The sequence below is a fragment of the Pogona vitticeps genome, chromosome 2, assembly GCF_051106095.1.
Source record: "Pogona vitticeps strain Pit_001003342236 chromosome 2, PviZW2.1, whole genome shotgun sequence".
NCBI lineage: Eukaryota > Metazoa > Chordata > Lepidosauria > Squamata > Agamidae > Pogona > Pogona vitticeps.
The window spans coordinates 274,067,671-274,083,508 of NC_135784.1; the positions used below are offsets into that span (position 1 = coordinate 274,067,671).

Genomic DNA, 15,838 nt, shown 5'->3' on the forward strand with positions numbered 1-15,838 from the left:
ATATATACTGTATCTAGTATAATATACTGTATTATAGTAACTCATTGCCACAAAAAAAAAAACATGCATCAGTTAGGTGAAAGAAGCATGAAAGAATGAGATAATCACAAAAGTATCATAGATGTTATTCATATACTGATGGAAACACTATACCAAATGAGGAAAAAATGGATCAAAAATTCTCTTATGCCATCATGGGAATGGTGGTGATTTTTCCATACTTTGATATACATCCAGTACTCTGGGACCTCTACACTCTTCAATTTAAAAACATAATTTTTTTGCTTACTAGAGGGAGCAAGAGAGCTTTTTTCACTAGTGAAGATGGAAGATGATAATGGAAACATACCGAACTATCACAGATGGGAGTGTGTGGCTCTAGACCAGCGATGGCGAACCTATGGCACGCAAGCCCCAAAAGATTCGCCACCATTGCCCTAGGCCCTTAAGATTACCCACCCCTATTGTACAGAAACAATGGCACGAAGATGAACCATATCAGACTGGATGAGCGAGCTCTATACCTGTGTGATTGGGTTCTTTTAAAAGTGGTGACAGTTACTCAGATTTGGTGGTAAGAGGCTGAGACTGATTTTAACTACAGTGGAACCTATACTTACGAATGTCTCTACCTATGAACATTTCAACTTACGAACAGCTCAGTCCGCCAAATTTTGCCTCTACATTGATGCCTTGCAAAACGAACGCCTCACGGGATGAAAAATCACAAGACGAATGGGTCTTGCGAGTTTTTTGGTGCCTCACAAGACGGGCCGTCTTGCAATATTTTTCGTTTTGCGAAGCAAGTTTTCCCATAGTAATGAATTGAAATGTAATTAATGCATTCCTATGGGGAAAAGTCAGAAAAAAGTCACTTACCTGGTAGTAAGACCGAGTAGACCAAGCCCCGTTCCTCCTTGGTAGCCCGGGAACAGCCGGACTCTAGCACCAAACAGCTGACCTTCAGGAAGCAGCAGAGAGGCGGCAGCCATTTTGAGATGTGACCACATGGCTGCTGCCTCTCAAAATGGCTGCCACCTCTCCAAAATGGCTGCCGCCTCTCTGCTGGTTCCTGACGGTCAGCTGTTTGGCACTAAAGTCCGGCTGTTCCTGGGCTACCAAGGAGGAGCGGGGCTCGGTCTACCCGGTCTTACTACCAGGTAGGTGACTTTTTTCTGACTTTCCCCCCCCATAGGAATGCATTAATTAAATTTCCATGCATTCCTATGGGAAAACTTGTGCCGCAAAACTTAATTTTCGTAAGACGGCATTAACCATGGAACAGATTAATTTCGTCTTGCGAGGCACCACTGTACTTGCGAATGGAGCTTCAATGCAGAAATGAAAAAAGGCAGGGGGAAAGGGTGGGAAATTTAAATTTGCTAACCGTTAGTGGCAAAGAGGCTGCTTCTTTGTAGCTCTTTTGCCCCAACGGTTAGGAAAAGGGAGGCTCAGCAGCCAGACCATCCTAGCTGGGCACAGCTCCCGGGCTTCCAGCACCACCACCGCAGGCTTTCCTGGAGCTCACCACAAGTGCTGCCTTTCTCCGCCGAGGCGTGAGTTGTCCAGTACAGGCCTACCAGGGGGAAGCCTGTTTCAGCAGCACAGAAACCCTGGCCCAACAGCGGATGGCAGCGAAGAACGGCGGCACTTGCCTCCCAGAGCAGCAGAGAAGCCACGCAGTGGTGGAGAAAGGCGGTGCTTGCGGCGAGCTCCGGGAAAGCCTCTGATGGCGGCAGGGAAGCCTGGCAGCGGCAGCTGGAGCTCAGGAGGCCTCCTGGCAGCAGCAGTTGCGGCGATGGAGGTAAGGTGCTGCTTTTTGCTTTTTTTAAACTTTTTCTTCTTCTGCAGGGTGGGATTGGGCTGGTGGGGTTATATTTCTGTTTATTTTTGAATTTTTTTTTTTTTGCAGCCCCAGGGGCTTGCAATGTTTTATTTTTATTTGGGGGGTAATTTTTTCTTCAGCCAGAATGGATTAATTGGTTTTCAATGCATTCCTATGGGAAATGGTGCTTCTACTTATGAACATTTCAACTTATGAACATCATCTGGGACGGATTAAGGTCATAAATAGAGGTTCCACTGTACTTTCAACTTCTGCTTTATTAACATGCAGGGTATCAACTATTATGCCAACTGAGTCAAAACAAGATAAATCAGGCAACTGTCTATAACCTGTCAATGTTAACTTTTCACCCAAAGACGATCCATTCACTGCGGACCTGGACCAAACCGCTCATGATCGGTAATCTTGCGCAGGGGAGCATCGCACAACCGTCCCACAACACGGCTGACATGCCCAGTCTCCCTCCTTCGGAGGCATGTTGTAGTTGGGATCAGGGCGTATCACTTTCTTTCCCTGTCCTTGCCCTTGCGGAAATACTATCACGGTCCATTCTTGTGTCTCAGTAAGCTATAGCCGTTGTCTTATTTTCTACTCCTCTTTGTTCCCTGAAACTGGTTCTCTCTCACTCACTTTCTCTCTCACACACACACACACCACCCATCTAGCAAATTGCTACTCTGGGCCCTGTACAACAGAAATGAAGAAACATAATGCATATAAAACATACATTTTATAAAAAATCAACTACAACAAACTAACTCTCTCATTGCAAGCAACAAGTAATAACACAAGAAGGACCCTCTTGGATCAGACAAAGGAGCCATCTAGTTTGACATGCTGCTTCCCACACTGCTTCGCTGAGAATCCCACAAGCACAACATGAAAGCCCCATCCCTAATGTGCTGCGGCTTTTTAGCAGTCACTGGTATCAAATATCTCCTCAAAACCTAGACGACAGATAAAGCCAACACGACTCTCAGCCATCAACAGACTTTCTGCCCTTGAATCTGCTTATTCTATTTCAAAGCTACCTCTACCAATGGTTCTCACCACACTTTGTGGAAACAAATCCCAATTAACTGGACACTTGTGAAAAAGTAACTTTTCCCGCCAAAATGCTATCCAATTTTACTTGACAATCTTGGATTCCATAGCACTGCAAGGAATCCCTGTATATCCAACCTTCTCCACACCATAATGTATCAATCATGCCCCTATCATTTTATTGTTTCCTTCTTCACCTACCCTGATCATCTTCATTTCACCACGTTGAACATCGTTCCTTCCATGCTACCAATGTTATTTCACAAGTTATGGAAACAGTTGTCAAAAACTCCTTTGCCATAACAATAGTTTCACACTGTGCTATGGTTTTAACACAGAATTCAGTGTGACCTTTTAGAATACTTTTGTCAATTCTTTCTCTTCATTCATCTGACTTCACTATACATACACCCACAGCAAGCAGCCACCTTTAGATCTTGCTATGAGAAACCAGTGATGGCTACTGTAATATCTACAGATTTTTCATGCTGCTAGTTGGAGCTAGAGATATTCCAGTTATTCAAATGTTGGTAGTAGAGATTTGTTTACTAGCAGGTCAACATTATACAGTACAAGTCTTCTCATTCTGCCACCAGGCTTCTTGCTCCTCTAGGAGGAAGGTGGGATGATATAGTCCAAAGGCATTTAGGTCCTCCAAGCATATTTTAACCCCATCTCTATAGCTAATCAGATTCTGGTCCTTCTGGAGGAGGAATATATAAAAGCTTATGCAATTTCTATAATAGATGGTTTACTTAAACATATTTAGGTAGAATGCTGGATGAGAAAGGCAGCACCTATACTCCTACAGCTAGATAACAATTCTACAATTGTTATGTGTTGTGCTATGAAGTTCCTTTCAATTTATGGTAACCATATGAATTATTGTAATGACTCCACCATTAGCAGCTCTGTTCATGTTTGGCAGATTAAAGGCCATGACTTCCTGCCTCACATAAAATCTCAAGACAGAAGAGCCTTGCCTTTTGAAGGGAGTGTACAGGCTCTCAGCCACAGCTTGCTTACTCTTGACTTCTGTGTGTCTCTCCTTGTCACTGAAAACTGCTGTTTTTTCCATAAACGTAAAGTTTGTATCAATCCCCCATTTCTCCCTAAATAGGAGCCTGCCAGATTACGAAGTGTTTCAGTGCATGTGTGTGTGCACAGTACACACACACACACACACACACACACACAGAGAGAGAGAGAGAGAGAGAGTATACAAAGTACACACACACCCATATATGGAATGTTATAAAAATATTCTTTTCTGAATATTATGCTCACCTGGCAAACAGATCAAGCTACATTTTAAATATGCCATTTGTCTGGATCAGTCTAGCAAAATTTTATTAATGAATACAGGTAGCAACATGCACAATGCTGACTTTTTAAGCAAACATTTGTTCCCATGAGTGAGTTAGATAAGTTATCAATTTTGTCCAACAAAACTGAACACTTATTTGGCATTAAGAAAGCTGAATGCTTCATTTTGTTCAACTTAAAGCAATTTAAAATCAAATATAGATATTGAACATTTTTGTTTTTAATCACCCACTTGTATAGTAAAATTTAATTAAACTGTATTAAATACTTTCCCTGGATATGCTGGTTTTACCCCATCAGACTAGAAAATAAATTTTGTAACTTTTCATTTCTGCACCTGATACAGACCCCTTCTGAGTGCTCTGTATAGATTTAACACCTTATGATACACAAGTTATACATTTGTATTATATGTATATGTGTGTGAAGAAAAATAAAGCAGGAGTTGCTCCTGGACTGCCTTCTCTTTAGAATAACTCATAAAATCTAGTGAGCAGAGATCCATATCAGAGCACCCATGTGTTGCAGTGGATATAATATCAATCTAGAATTTAGGAGACATGGTTTCAAATTCCTACTCACCAGGAGGGGGTAGAAATGGTAAAGCAGTCAACCCAAACTCTGGTTCTGCAGCCGTATCCAGTCAGCTGGAGTTACTACAGAGAAAGCCTAATTTCTGTTCCCAGTAACCCAACTGGATACACCTACAAGGGTCCCTTTGGCTGATTTTAAGGTATGGATGGGTTTCTAGAGATTCGGGTTCTCCTTCCAATAATCCAGTTTCAGGCCCAAATACTTTATACTGGAGCAGAAAATGAACTGATACCTAGTCACCTGGTGGAGAATCAGTACTAGCTCGAGATTCCAAGCCATCTTTAAAGGCAGCCTCATGAAGACTGCATTACTATAATCTAGTCTGAATGGAACTTGGGCATAGGTGACTAGCAAGATTCAAATATAGGTGAAGCTGGCAAATCTGCAGAAGGTGATAAGATTGACACGACTTATGCCTCCATAGATAGCATGAAGTCTCAGAAAATACTAAGCTACATACTTGATTCTTCAGGAAGAATGAAGCCCCATCTAATAACAGTTTGTGAAGGAGGAAAGAGGAGTGTGCCGTCCTCCGTGGAAAGTCATACTGTAGAAGAGGCCGAATGTGCAGTAGGAATATTAATTGACATTGAACAGACGGAAGTAATATCAGAGAAACCAACGGAGGTGTGCCTTGTGGAGGAAGGAGGGGAGGAGCTAGATTTAATAGTTTGGGAGGAGATAAAAGAGGGAGAAAACGTGCGGGCTTTTAGAATCGGTACGGATGCAAACCCCGAGAGAAGCAAGAGTCGAGGGGTCCAGACTGAACCCATGCTCGGATTCGAGACTCCAGTAGGAGTTGCGGCGGGTTTTCCTAATCTGGCTACGGGAGGAGGTTTGTTGCCAGATCCGAACTTTCCTAGAGGGTCAGGAAAGTCTTATGAGCCTTTGGAATGGCTGGTAACGGTGCACCATCGCAATTATCCTGGTGGGAGGAGGGTAATACGCCCTGGACCAGAATACCAGAAGAAGCCCCTGGAGGGAGACTGGGCGAGGCACCCTTGTCGCTGAACAGTTTGTGCCGTTCAGAGTGCCCCCCTCCGCCCAATGACCGACCGAGAGAAGTTCGGACCGGCCCCTTACTAGGTGATCATGAGATGCCTTCTGTTGTACGTTTGAAGAGATATCATTTGTTAGACGACCGTATGTTACAGGATCCGTTTGATCCGAAGGAACTAAGTTTTGTAAACAATAAACTTTCTAATGTTGGATTTTATGATGAGCCTCCGACTCTTTTTCCCGCCTTCACCACTAGTGCCCCCCCGGCTAGAGAAGAACTTCCTTACACAGTTCCACTGTTTCCAAATCAGCTGATTTCCCCATCCATAGTATTTCTATTTTATCTGGATTAAGCTTCCCCCTTTTATCTTCATTCACCACAAAACTGCTCCACACACATTGTTTCCACAGTTTTGTGTGAGTGGTTGCTGAGAATCCAAGGTCATGAAAATACTGGTGACACCTTAGCTCACATCATTATTCATGAAGATATTTTTAAAAGTATGTGGGCAGGATAGAAGCCTGAGTCACATTAAATGGCCACAAAGAGAACCAGAAAATTCTGAATATGTCCCCTCAAACAGGACTAGAACCACTGGAACACTGGGTCCTTTACTTTACCCCAGGTAATCCTCCCACAAGCATAACATTATCAGTGGTATCACAGGCTACCCAGAGATCCATGAGAACAGGGTTGTACTCTCCTGTCTATTCTCCAGCACAAGTCATTTACCAGAGAATCAAACCTGTATTTAAACCACAGCCAGGGCAGAAACAAAAATGGAATGAACTGAATCCAAGGCCACCACTGTTCCAGCATAATGTACACTCCACTGGAGATTTTATTATCATTAACTAGAATCAAAAGACCCAGATTTGTATTTTGTTTTGTTTTAGTAAGCATTTGGCTGTTCTCTCAAGTGCAGTGGGAACAGCACCCTCCCTCAGAGAGCCATTAACTACCACAGAGATCCAGATGATAAGTAGAAGCCTGGCAGAAATTGGCTGAATTCCTGCTACTTAACATAGTAAATTGCACTAGAGTAGGCCCACTGAATCAATGGGGATTTGGTTAATCAGTTCCTCCAAGCACTACTGATTGTAAATGGGCCATCTCTAGTTGCATTTTACTTTAGCACAGTAAGTAGCAACTAGAGTAAGTCTATTTGAATCAATGGAATTTACAGAAAAGTTGACTAACCAAATCCCACTAGATTCTATGGGCCTGCCCTAGTGCAACTTATTATGCTAAGCAATAGGATTTTAGCCCACAATCTAAGAAAGCCATTACCAAAAGGCAGGTAATGGGTCTCAAACTACCAATTACCTTGTCTACATCACTACTCTGCACAAGTTGAAATGTTACTAAAAGACCATGATTAGAAACACCTCTGACCATCTCTGAATCTGTCACAGCATCCAATTCTGATCAAATATGAGCAATTTGTTTCTAATATGTAAAGCATATTTGACACCGGAAGCAGTTGAAGGGCTCCCAGTCTGACAGTCTTTCACCACTTGAAAAAGAAACAAGTCTAATTAGCCCACAAGGAAAAGAATTATACAATTATTTTAAAAATGTAAATACATTAAATGACTTTTGAGATGCATTTTGCATCTCTGGAGATGATGCCTTGGCCCGTCACTTCAACCTTGTTTAAAAAAACCTCACAGCTATTAGATGCACTACACATATTAAACACGCTTGAAAAATAAGGTCTACCAACAAAGAAAAAAGAAAATCAGTTTGAAGAACTGATCATGTCATGTGACCACCATCTCTGGGAAGAATCTGTGTTGAAAGGCATCAGGGCTGCACAGTTGATAATGAACGGTAGTTGCATATTAAGAGCTTATTTCTCAAAGGAAGCACAAACAAATTGGGTTTTATTAGCTGTTTCATTAAGTTTTATTTTAGACAAACACACACAGAAAGCATATGTGCAACATCTGATATAAAGGGATTCTATTCAAAACAGTCTCTGTACAAAACCCATTAATGTAGCATTAAATTACTCAACAAGCCTGCAAATTTAACCATAAATTTAACTCTTTGGATAATCTATCATTTCTGACAGAGTTTATTTCATTTGCTCTGATCTTTAAATCAGTGTATGTCTCCTTCCAGTACATTAGTTCTGTCTTTTAAGTGACATTACCCCCAAAAATCTCATATATTTTAAAATCTATGTGGCTAGTGCTATGGTCTACTTTAGCTCATTATGTGGTATTAATTTTGCACCTACAACAAATCAATATGTCTGTTTTTGTCAGTAAACATCCAAACACAAGACAGAGCACTTCAGAGAAAATTACCTTATTCTCAGCTGCTTTAATTGCTCTGCTATACAGTGGTGCCCCGCATAGCGAGGTTAATCCGTTCCGGATTAACCTTCGCTATGCGAAAACATCGCTGTACGGGGCAGGAAAAGCCTATTGGAATGCATTAAACTTAGTTTAATGCGTTCCAATAGGCGCCAAAACTTACCCCTCCAGCGATGTTTTCACTGGTCCGGCGGCCATTTTGGAGCCGCCGAACAGCTGTTCGGCGGCTCCAAAGTGGCCGCGGACGACCCGAAATAGCCCCCCACAGCGTTTTCGCGACCTCGGTAAGCAAGGGGAGGGCGCGAAAACACTGACAGGGGGCCATTTCGGGTCATCCGGCGGCCATTTTGGAGCCGCCAAACACCTGTTCGGCGGCTCAAAAATGGCCGCCGGACGCCCCAATCGTCGCAAAGCGAGTGCGGCGATTGGGGCAGCTCCGTATAGCGATCCCCAAAAAGGGATCGCTATACGGATTCTTCGTTATACGGTGCGCTCGTTACGCAAGGCACCACTGTACTTGTTTCCACTGAAACACCATGAGCCAAATTCAAAGACTACCTGTGTTGGAACAAACCAATACTGATTGCACATACAGCTGTATGTATGAGGAACCTATGCAAAAGAGCAAATACAGCATGTGCCAAAATTTTGGGAGGAGGGGGAACTGCACATTTAATAGTTCACTATAGATTTCTCCCATTAAATCTTTGGTACAATCACAAAAAAAACGAGTACGGCATTAAAACTGTTGAGTTTGTGCATTAACTCTATGGTCTTATTCACATCTATACAGGAATAAATTCCTCTGAACACATTAGCGGAAATCCTGTTGATCAGTGTATTAACTAACACTAGAGGGAGCCAGGAATTCCATTGGAGTCAATGGATCTTAGAGCTGTCTTTTTTTTTTAAAAGGCCATGAATGTGCTAAATATTAATACCACTTGTGAGCACATAGGCTTTCTTTTTAAGTAGACTAGTAGCTTTTGTAAACATTTGTGAAGTCGTCCAAAGCGATCTAACACTTATGTCCAAAGCATACTTTTTTAAAAAGTGAAAGTGTATAATTTTCCTGGTGATATTTTTAAAGAACACAATTTTCCTGGTGATATTTTTAAAGAACACATACAGTACAATATATCTGCTTTCTGAATTGAAGAAAGTCTAAAGTTCCTGTTTATTTTTAATTGAAATATTTCACACTGAATTTGAATATTTTCAATGCACTTTACATATCAAAACTAATAATACTTTCATTCATAAGAACAAAAACCAAGGATTACCTTTTTAGAAAATCAAAGTTCTTTAAAAGCAGTAACAAAACAAAACAAAAATAGGCTAATTAAGAAATGGAATGGTGAAAGATCTTATTGGTTATTAGTCCTGTAAAAGCAATTTCCTTAAAGGAAACTGTGTAACTGTGTACCCATATATTTAGTTTCAAGGAGACATAGTACAGAAAAGGCAAAGAAATAACATGGAGCATAGATGAACATCAAATCACAAATTTATATAACTTGAGGCAGAACCAGCAACAGAGACTTTGTAAGAAATGAAAAATCATTTAGTACCTTAAACCATTGTTCTAAGACTTAAACACTCTCCATACCTTTACATTTATCCACTGCCAATTGTCTCCCATTTGTTGTGAGCATTTGATAAATTCAGCACAATCCTGTTTGAATTTATTCTCCTCCAGAAATAAGTCTTCAGAAGCCTTCTTAAATGACATCTATCAAGAAAACACTGTTAGTAGAATATACAGGCCACAAGCTCTAAATAGAACACACGCAGACCTCCCAAAGGAAAAGGAAGAATAGCAATGTAAGGGATCAACTGAGACTGAGAATCAAACCTTCCAAGGACTTTCTGCTCCTGAAAAATAATAGCCTCCACCACTACACACTGCTACTAGCACTCTGGCAACCTCGAGCAGTTTTGAGCTGCAACTCTCATAACCTCTGGTTAATACAGCTCATGGTGAAGGATCATGGAAGCAGAAATCCAAAAAATCTGGAGGCCACCAGGTTGTGCAAGACTGCCAAATCTTGTTGTAACCCCTTTATTACTATGCACCCTGGCATCTTTTTTGCTAGCAATCAAAAAGTCCAGTGGTAAAACACTTTGATGCTGGCAGTCCAATATTTGTACCTAAGAAACAAACTGATTTCACATCAACTTTATTCTGCAATGAATGTATCTCTTCTTGAGCTCCAGCCTAAAATGCATTGTGCCACACAGCACTGGACATCAAGTACTGGGTTGGAAATACAGAAACACTTCCAACCACAAACAAGGCTCACCTCTAATTTTTTCTTTCTCTTTCTAACTGGATTATTGATAGTGTGAATAGAACCAGGCATTATCGTCACTGTAGGTTGCTAGGAATTGGGAAGACTAAATACACTCTAGATTTTGGAAATATGTCAGTAATTATTAGGTTTCCCATTGCAGTGATCAGATGCAAAACTGTAATCAACACACTACAGGTAAAAACACTGTAGTTTTTCAAACAAGACTTTAAATAGAACCACCTGTTTTTAGCAACATGAGCAGATGCAGACGTAACAGAGCAAATGGAAACTCTTAACACATAACAGTGGCTCCTTTCTCATATATGTGCTATGAAATTGTTTCAAGGAAAGAGGAAAAAATCAAGCACATCCTTGGTTAATATTGTTTCACACTACATGCACAGATAAGCACCTGAATGAATTATGAAGGAGTTATGAGAATGTAGTCTATTCCTTTGTCTTGAGAATTTAGTTTGTTCTTTCAACATCTTTATTTTCAAAATTAAGGTATTCTGGAGCAAGACTTCACAATTTGGAACTCATTGTGATGAATGTTATTCCACAAGCTGCATACAGTAACTGAACTCCCAGTACTGGATAAATGTTTGTGGTGTTGCTACCTGTACTCCGGAATGATGATGGGGAGGGAGGTCAAGAACCTAGAAGACTGCAATATATAACTGTCTTTGACTTAATCTTTTTTTTTGGGGGGGGGGGAAACAAGCCATAACAGATGCATTTAGTGTAGCATGTTGGTAGTAATCACAAAATGCTTGGACCTCAGAAAATCATTGAATTGATTGTGAACATAACTGGATTCTGGTAAAAAAAAAAAAAAAGAAGATAGTTTTTTTTGGAGATCTTCCTCCTTTCTTCTTCTAATGGTATCCCAAATATGCACATTGAAAAGTCACATACTGTAGGTCAAATACCAGAATCCCCATAATCACAAAAGTTTGTTTTTCTGTTCAGTGGTGCTACTCAAAGTCAAGGGCTTTGTGATACTTGGGCAGACTAACTCAAAAGCCCTGATGCTTAGGACTACATCTTAAAACACATTCTCTCCTCCCTCCCATTCCAATATATGTAACATCTGAAATAAACAAGCACTATAACAGCAAGAATTCTATAAAATGAGATGCACCTAGTTACAAGGTGGTCCAGCCTGGCGCATTTATTATTATGTAATGTGCTACCATTATCCAGGTAGTGGATTCATCACTGCATTACGTGATCTATCACTGTTTAGTGCTTCCATTCTAAGTTTCATTTCCCTACATAAGAACCTTTACCACATTAAACACATGCAAAATTTACTAAAATGTGTGCTGGGGTATAATTCTATCAACTGTTCTCCTTCCTGATCACAGTTCTGCCCTCCTCCTCCATTACCATAATCTTACTAAAATCTCCTGAGCATTGACTATGTTTTTTTTTTAAGTTTTAAAAGGTTACGCAAAGCCTTCATGATATACAGAATAAGAAAAACCACAACAAAGCATCATATATAGAAACACAGTGGAAACAAAGCCACCATAAAACATTGAAAATGGGAAAGCAATGTAAAAGGCAGGGTTAAAGATCAGAATACAGTATTTCTACTGTGCCTGGATTCAACTATAGCCACAAAAGTCCAAGCCAGGAAACCCGCAAAAGTACCACAATTGATTGTAGCAAAAGCTACTGGTCCAAGAAAACCAATGAGGTTACAATCCCTAAAACATTCCCTCACACAGTTATCTACCTGAGTGACAAAGGCTGTTTCTAACCCAAACATAAGAACAAAACTAATGTACCATTTCACTGTATTTCAAACAAAAAGAGGCTAAAATAAACTGATCACTTCATGATCCCAAACTATTTTAGTGTCTTAAGCCCCCTCCCTTCCTTCCTTCCTTGTACACTATATTAAATTTTATTCGGGTGAGAAAACTGAGTGCTTGGATGCAAATGCAGCACAGCTAAAACAAAAAAGGCATGCTCATCTTAGATATCACCAGCTGTTGGAAGGAAGCACAAGAAGCCTGTTAAGGGAAGTTTTACAAACCTAGCCAAAACTGAAAGAAATAGATATCAGGACTACCCAAGGTGAATTTCTTAAAGTAGCTATGCAGAAAAAAATACTGCTAAATGTATACCAATGTTAAACTCAGAATCAGAGGCACCAACACAGACATCTAAGATCAGAAGCTCCCTTATATGTTGATACGGATTTCAGTTCCCCCAAGAGTTGCCATTTTGATGTCTAAAAGACGTACAGAGATACAAGGCAGTGAGGGGATGCCTAAATTTTATAAAAGTACCCAAAAAAGTTGGGGGAAACCCCTGCAGTCTCCAAAAGAGAAATATGTTCCTCACCTATGGAATGCTAAGAGGACTAGAATACCAGAGGAGGAAGAGGATGAAATACCATGGATCAGAACTTCATTCTGCAACCTTTTGTTGCAGGCCTCATATGTTCCCTTTTCCTGTTTTAGCATGTGCTGCTGGTTTAAGCAAGAAAAACAGCAGCAAGGAGGAGGTAACCCCAAATTAAGGGGGAACATGAGCAGGGCAAGAAAAGAAAAACCAAAGTTGAGAACTAATTCAGCTCAAAAGCCAGAGTGTGCTGACAATTGGGAGAGAATAGGGCAGACCTGGGCAAAGTGCGGCCCGCAGAGTTTTGAACATCAAAACCCTTTATAGCTTTTTGTCTAAAGTTGATCAGTTGCTTATCTTTAACATACCACAAAAAACCTTTTTAGTATTTGTGAAGATTAACAAGTTTAAAATGAAAACAATCATAACATCACTGTTTCATTTTATTTTTAAGTAAAGTTGGTTTGGGCCCACCGAACACAGTTCAGATTTTTCATGTGGCCCCCCCATAGAAATTAATCGCCCACCCCTGGAATAGGGGAAAAAGCAGGAAGAGATATGAAATGAAGTACCAGGAAGGAAAGTCTGGATGACTGACTGGAAGTGAACACCACATTCCATACTGCAACTTTTTGTTGCAGGCTCTTGCTTGCTGTGGAACAAGACTGGGAAAGGACCATGGTCATCATGTTCTGTTCCAGCTTTCCCACAGATGGTGACTCTGGGAAACATCATGATGGACTTCACAGGTACAGTATTTTGTCCCATCTCTTCTTAAATACACACAAAGAACCATGACCCACTGGATCCTCAGCTGACTGTAGCCTCCCAGGACATAAATTCCACTGCGATTAAGCCCATCACTACACACAGAGCCACACACACTCGGCGTTTCAGTCCCCACTGCTGAAAAGACTCAAGAGTGCGGTGCCACCGCGAAAACCTATGCATTTATCCCCAAGTGACCTAGAGGAAAAAAACAGGGAGGCCGGTCGCGCACAGGAAAACAGCTCGTTTATTGGGATTGCACAGCCGACTGGGCAGGGAGTTCCTTCCCTTTGCAAAAAAAAAAATCACGCCTGCATCTGGCAGGCTGAATTGACAAACCTGCTTTCGGCAAACCCGTCACGCCAGAGCTCGTTCACTCGCTGGCTCCCTCCCTTCTCCGGGACATCTCTGGGGAAAAAGGAGTGGGGAGGAATTAACTCGGGGAGGAAGCGTCAGCCTGGCTGGGAATAACAGGCGTGTGGGGGGGGGAAGCACAGAGACACGCCGTGTGTGCAAAATGGAGCAAAGGGAGCCAGCCGCAGCGGGAGTTTCCAAACGGCGCCCTGCAAGGCGCAGCACGTCGGGGCAGAGCAGCCGGCCCGGGCAGTCGGAAGGGGAGGCCCTCGCGGGAAGAAACGCAGCCCGGCGCCTGCCTCCCTGTCAGGACCCCTCCTCCATCTCTTCCTCTCACCTTCTCCACCTCCCGCCAACTTCAGACAGAGACGCAACGTTCCTTTATTTCCCTATGGGGGCGGGGCTTGGCGGCAGACCGGGAGGAAAAGCTGGGCAGTCGCAGAAGCCGCGGCGCGTTGCCCGCCCCTCCCCGCTCGCTCCTAGAATAGCTTTTTGAAAATGGAAGTAATAGCTGGGCGCATGCGTGCCCGCTATTTATAAAGAGAGGCCGAAAGGAAAATGCAGTAGAGTAGGCTTGTTCGTCTCTGTGGTAACCAGGTTTTGCGATAGAGCAAAATCCCGCCCTCCTTAACCCTTGCAAGTCATACGGAGTAGACATTTTTAAAGACTTGTCCTGAAATCAGTCTTTAAAAGGAGCAGGGTTTCTGTTTTGCTGTTCTCAGGGTTGGTGGTTGATGAGAGACGAGAAATAATATTGGGGGACAGCCAATCAATGCCTTGGTTCATTCGAAGTTGCAAGATGTTTATGAGTAAAAGTCAAATCCAGTTGTGAAATCCAGATCCACTTAAATGTTCTTGAATTCTTTTTAATAAGGACTGTACATAAAAGCAATGTGATATCACAGATGGCATTTTTCTTCATAAACAACTATACATTTGCCAGCACCACGACACTGTAAAAAATATGTAATAGAGAACTAAAAGGAAAAAAGTAAAAGGATTTTCATTATTTTTAGAAGTCACTTCTGTTGCCAGAATACATATATCACATATATTCCCATGTACCAAACAATTTTTAAAAAATCATAGTATCCTTATTTCATTTTACCATAATGGGAGAAAAGTAGGTACCCAAACTGTAATAAAATCAGACGTTGCATTTATGTCCACAGATAGTTTTGCAGAGATCATTGGCATTGGCTTTGGAGTTCAAAATGAAGCAAGGCAAAGGCTAATAGAGTTTTGTCAAGAGAAAAAGCTGGTCATCACAAACACTCTTTTCCAACAACACAAAAGGCGACTGTTTGAAATAGAAAGAGTAGTTTTGGCAGGATGTTCATTTTGATTGTTGAAATCCTCCCTAATTGTGATAATTGTATTTTTTTCCATTTTTCTAGGTCTATTTTTATTTGGTTGAGTAGTTTTATATAATTGTCTTCTTTCATCTAGCGGTTAAATATATTCTGAGGTAATTAACTTTTAAAACTATTTTTAGATCTGACCTCTCTGAAAGTTGACTTTTTTGTTTGGCTGTTAGATTTTTCACTATAACTTTAGTTTTTTAAAAAATTTTATCTTCAGTCCTGCTATTTCTCTGAATTCATCAATTTTCTCCAGTAGTTTCAATATTGTTTCCAACGGGTCTTCCAGAATGAACAGCAAATCATCTGCGAATGCTTGTAATTTGTAATTCTTGTCCTTTATTTTAGTGCCTTTGATTTCTGGATCACTCCTCACATGCCTATTTAATACTTTCAAAGTTAATATGAACAACAATAGGGAGAGCAGACATCCCTGTCTAGTGGCTTTTTTATATTAATATTAACTGTCAATTCACCACTTACAATTTCTTTGGCTGTTTGTTCATTATAGATTGTCTCAATTAGATTTATGTAGTTTTTGCCCAAATCCATAGTTTTTATTTGCTGTA

At 41.1% G+C, this 15,838-nt stretch overlaps 1 protein-coding gene across 3 annotated transcripts in view; it reads right to left on the minus strand.

Moving 5' to 3' along the window:
* The window catches only part of ATG10 (autophagy related 10), a 119,827-nt gene extending 105,436 nt beyond the window's left edge, over positions 1-14,391 (minus strand). Inside the window, exons 1-3 of one of the 3 annotated variants that reach the window (XM_020790327.3) lie at positions 14,246-14,391; positions 13,894-13,962; positions 9,744-9,866 (exon numbers count right to left, since the gene is read on the minus strand). In XM_020790327.3, coding sequence (XP_020645986.2) covers positions 9,744-9,866 — 123 coding nt within the window. In that variant the 5' untranslated portion in view covers positions 13,894-13,962; positions 14,246-14,391. The other 2 variants (XR_012084495.2, XM_020790329.3) reach the window with 2 other exon arrangements.
* Between the last annotated feature and the right edge of the window lie 1,447 nt (positions 14,392-15,838).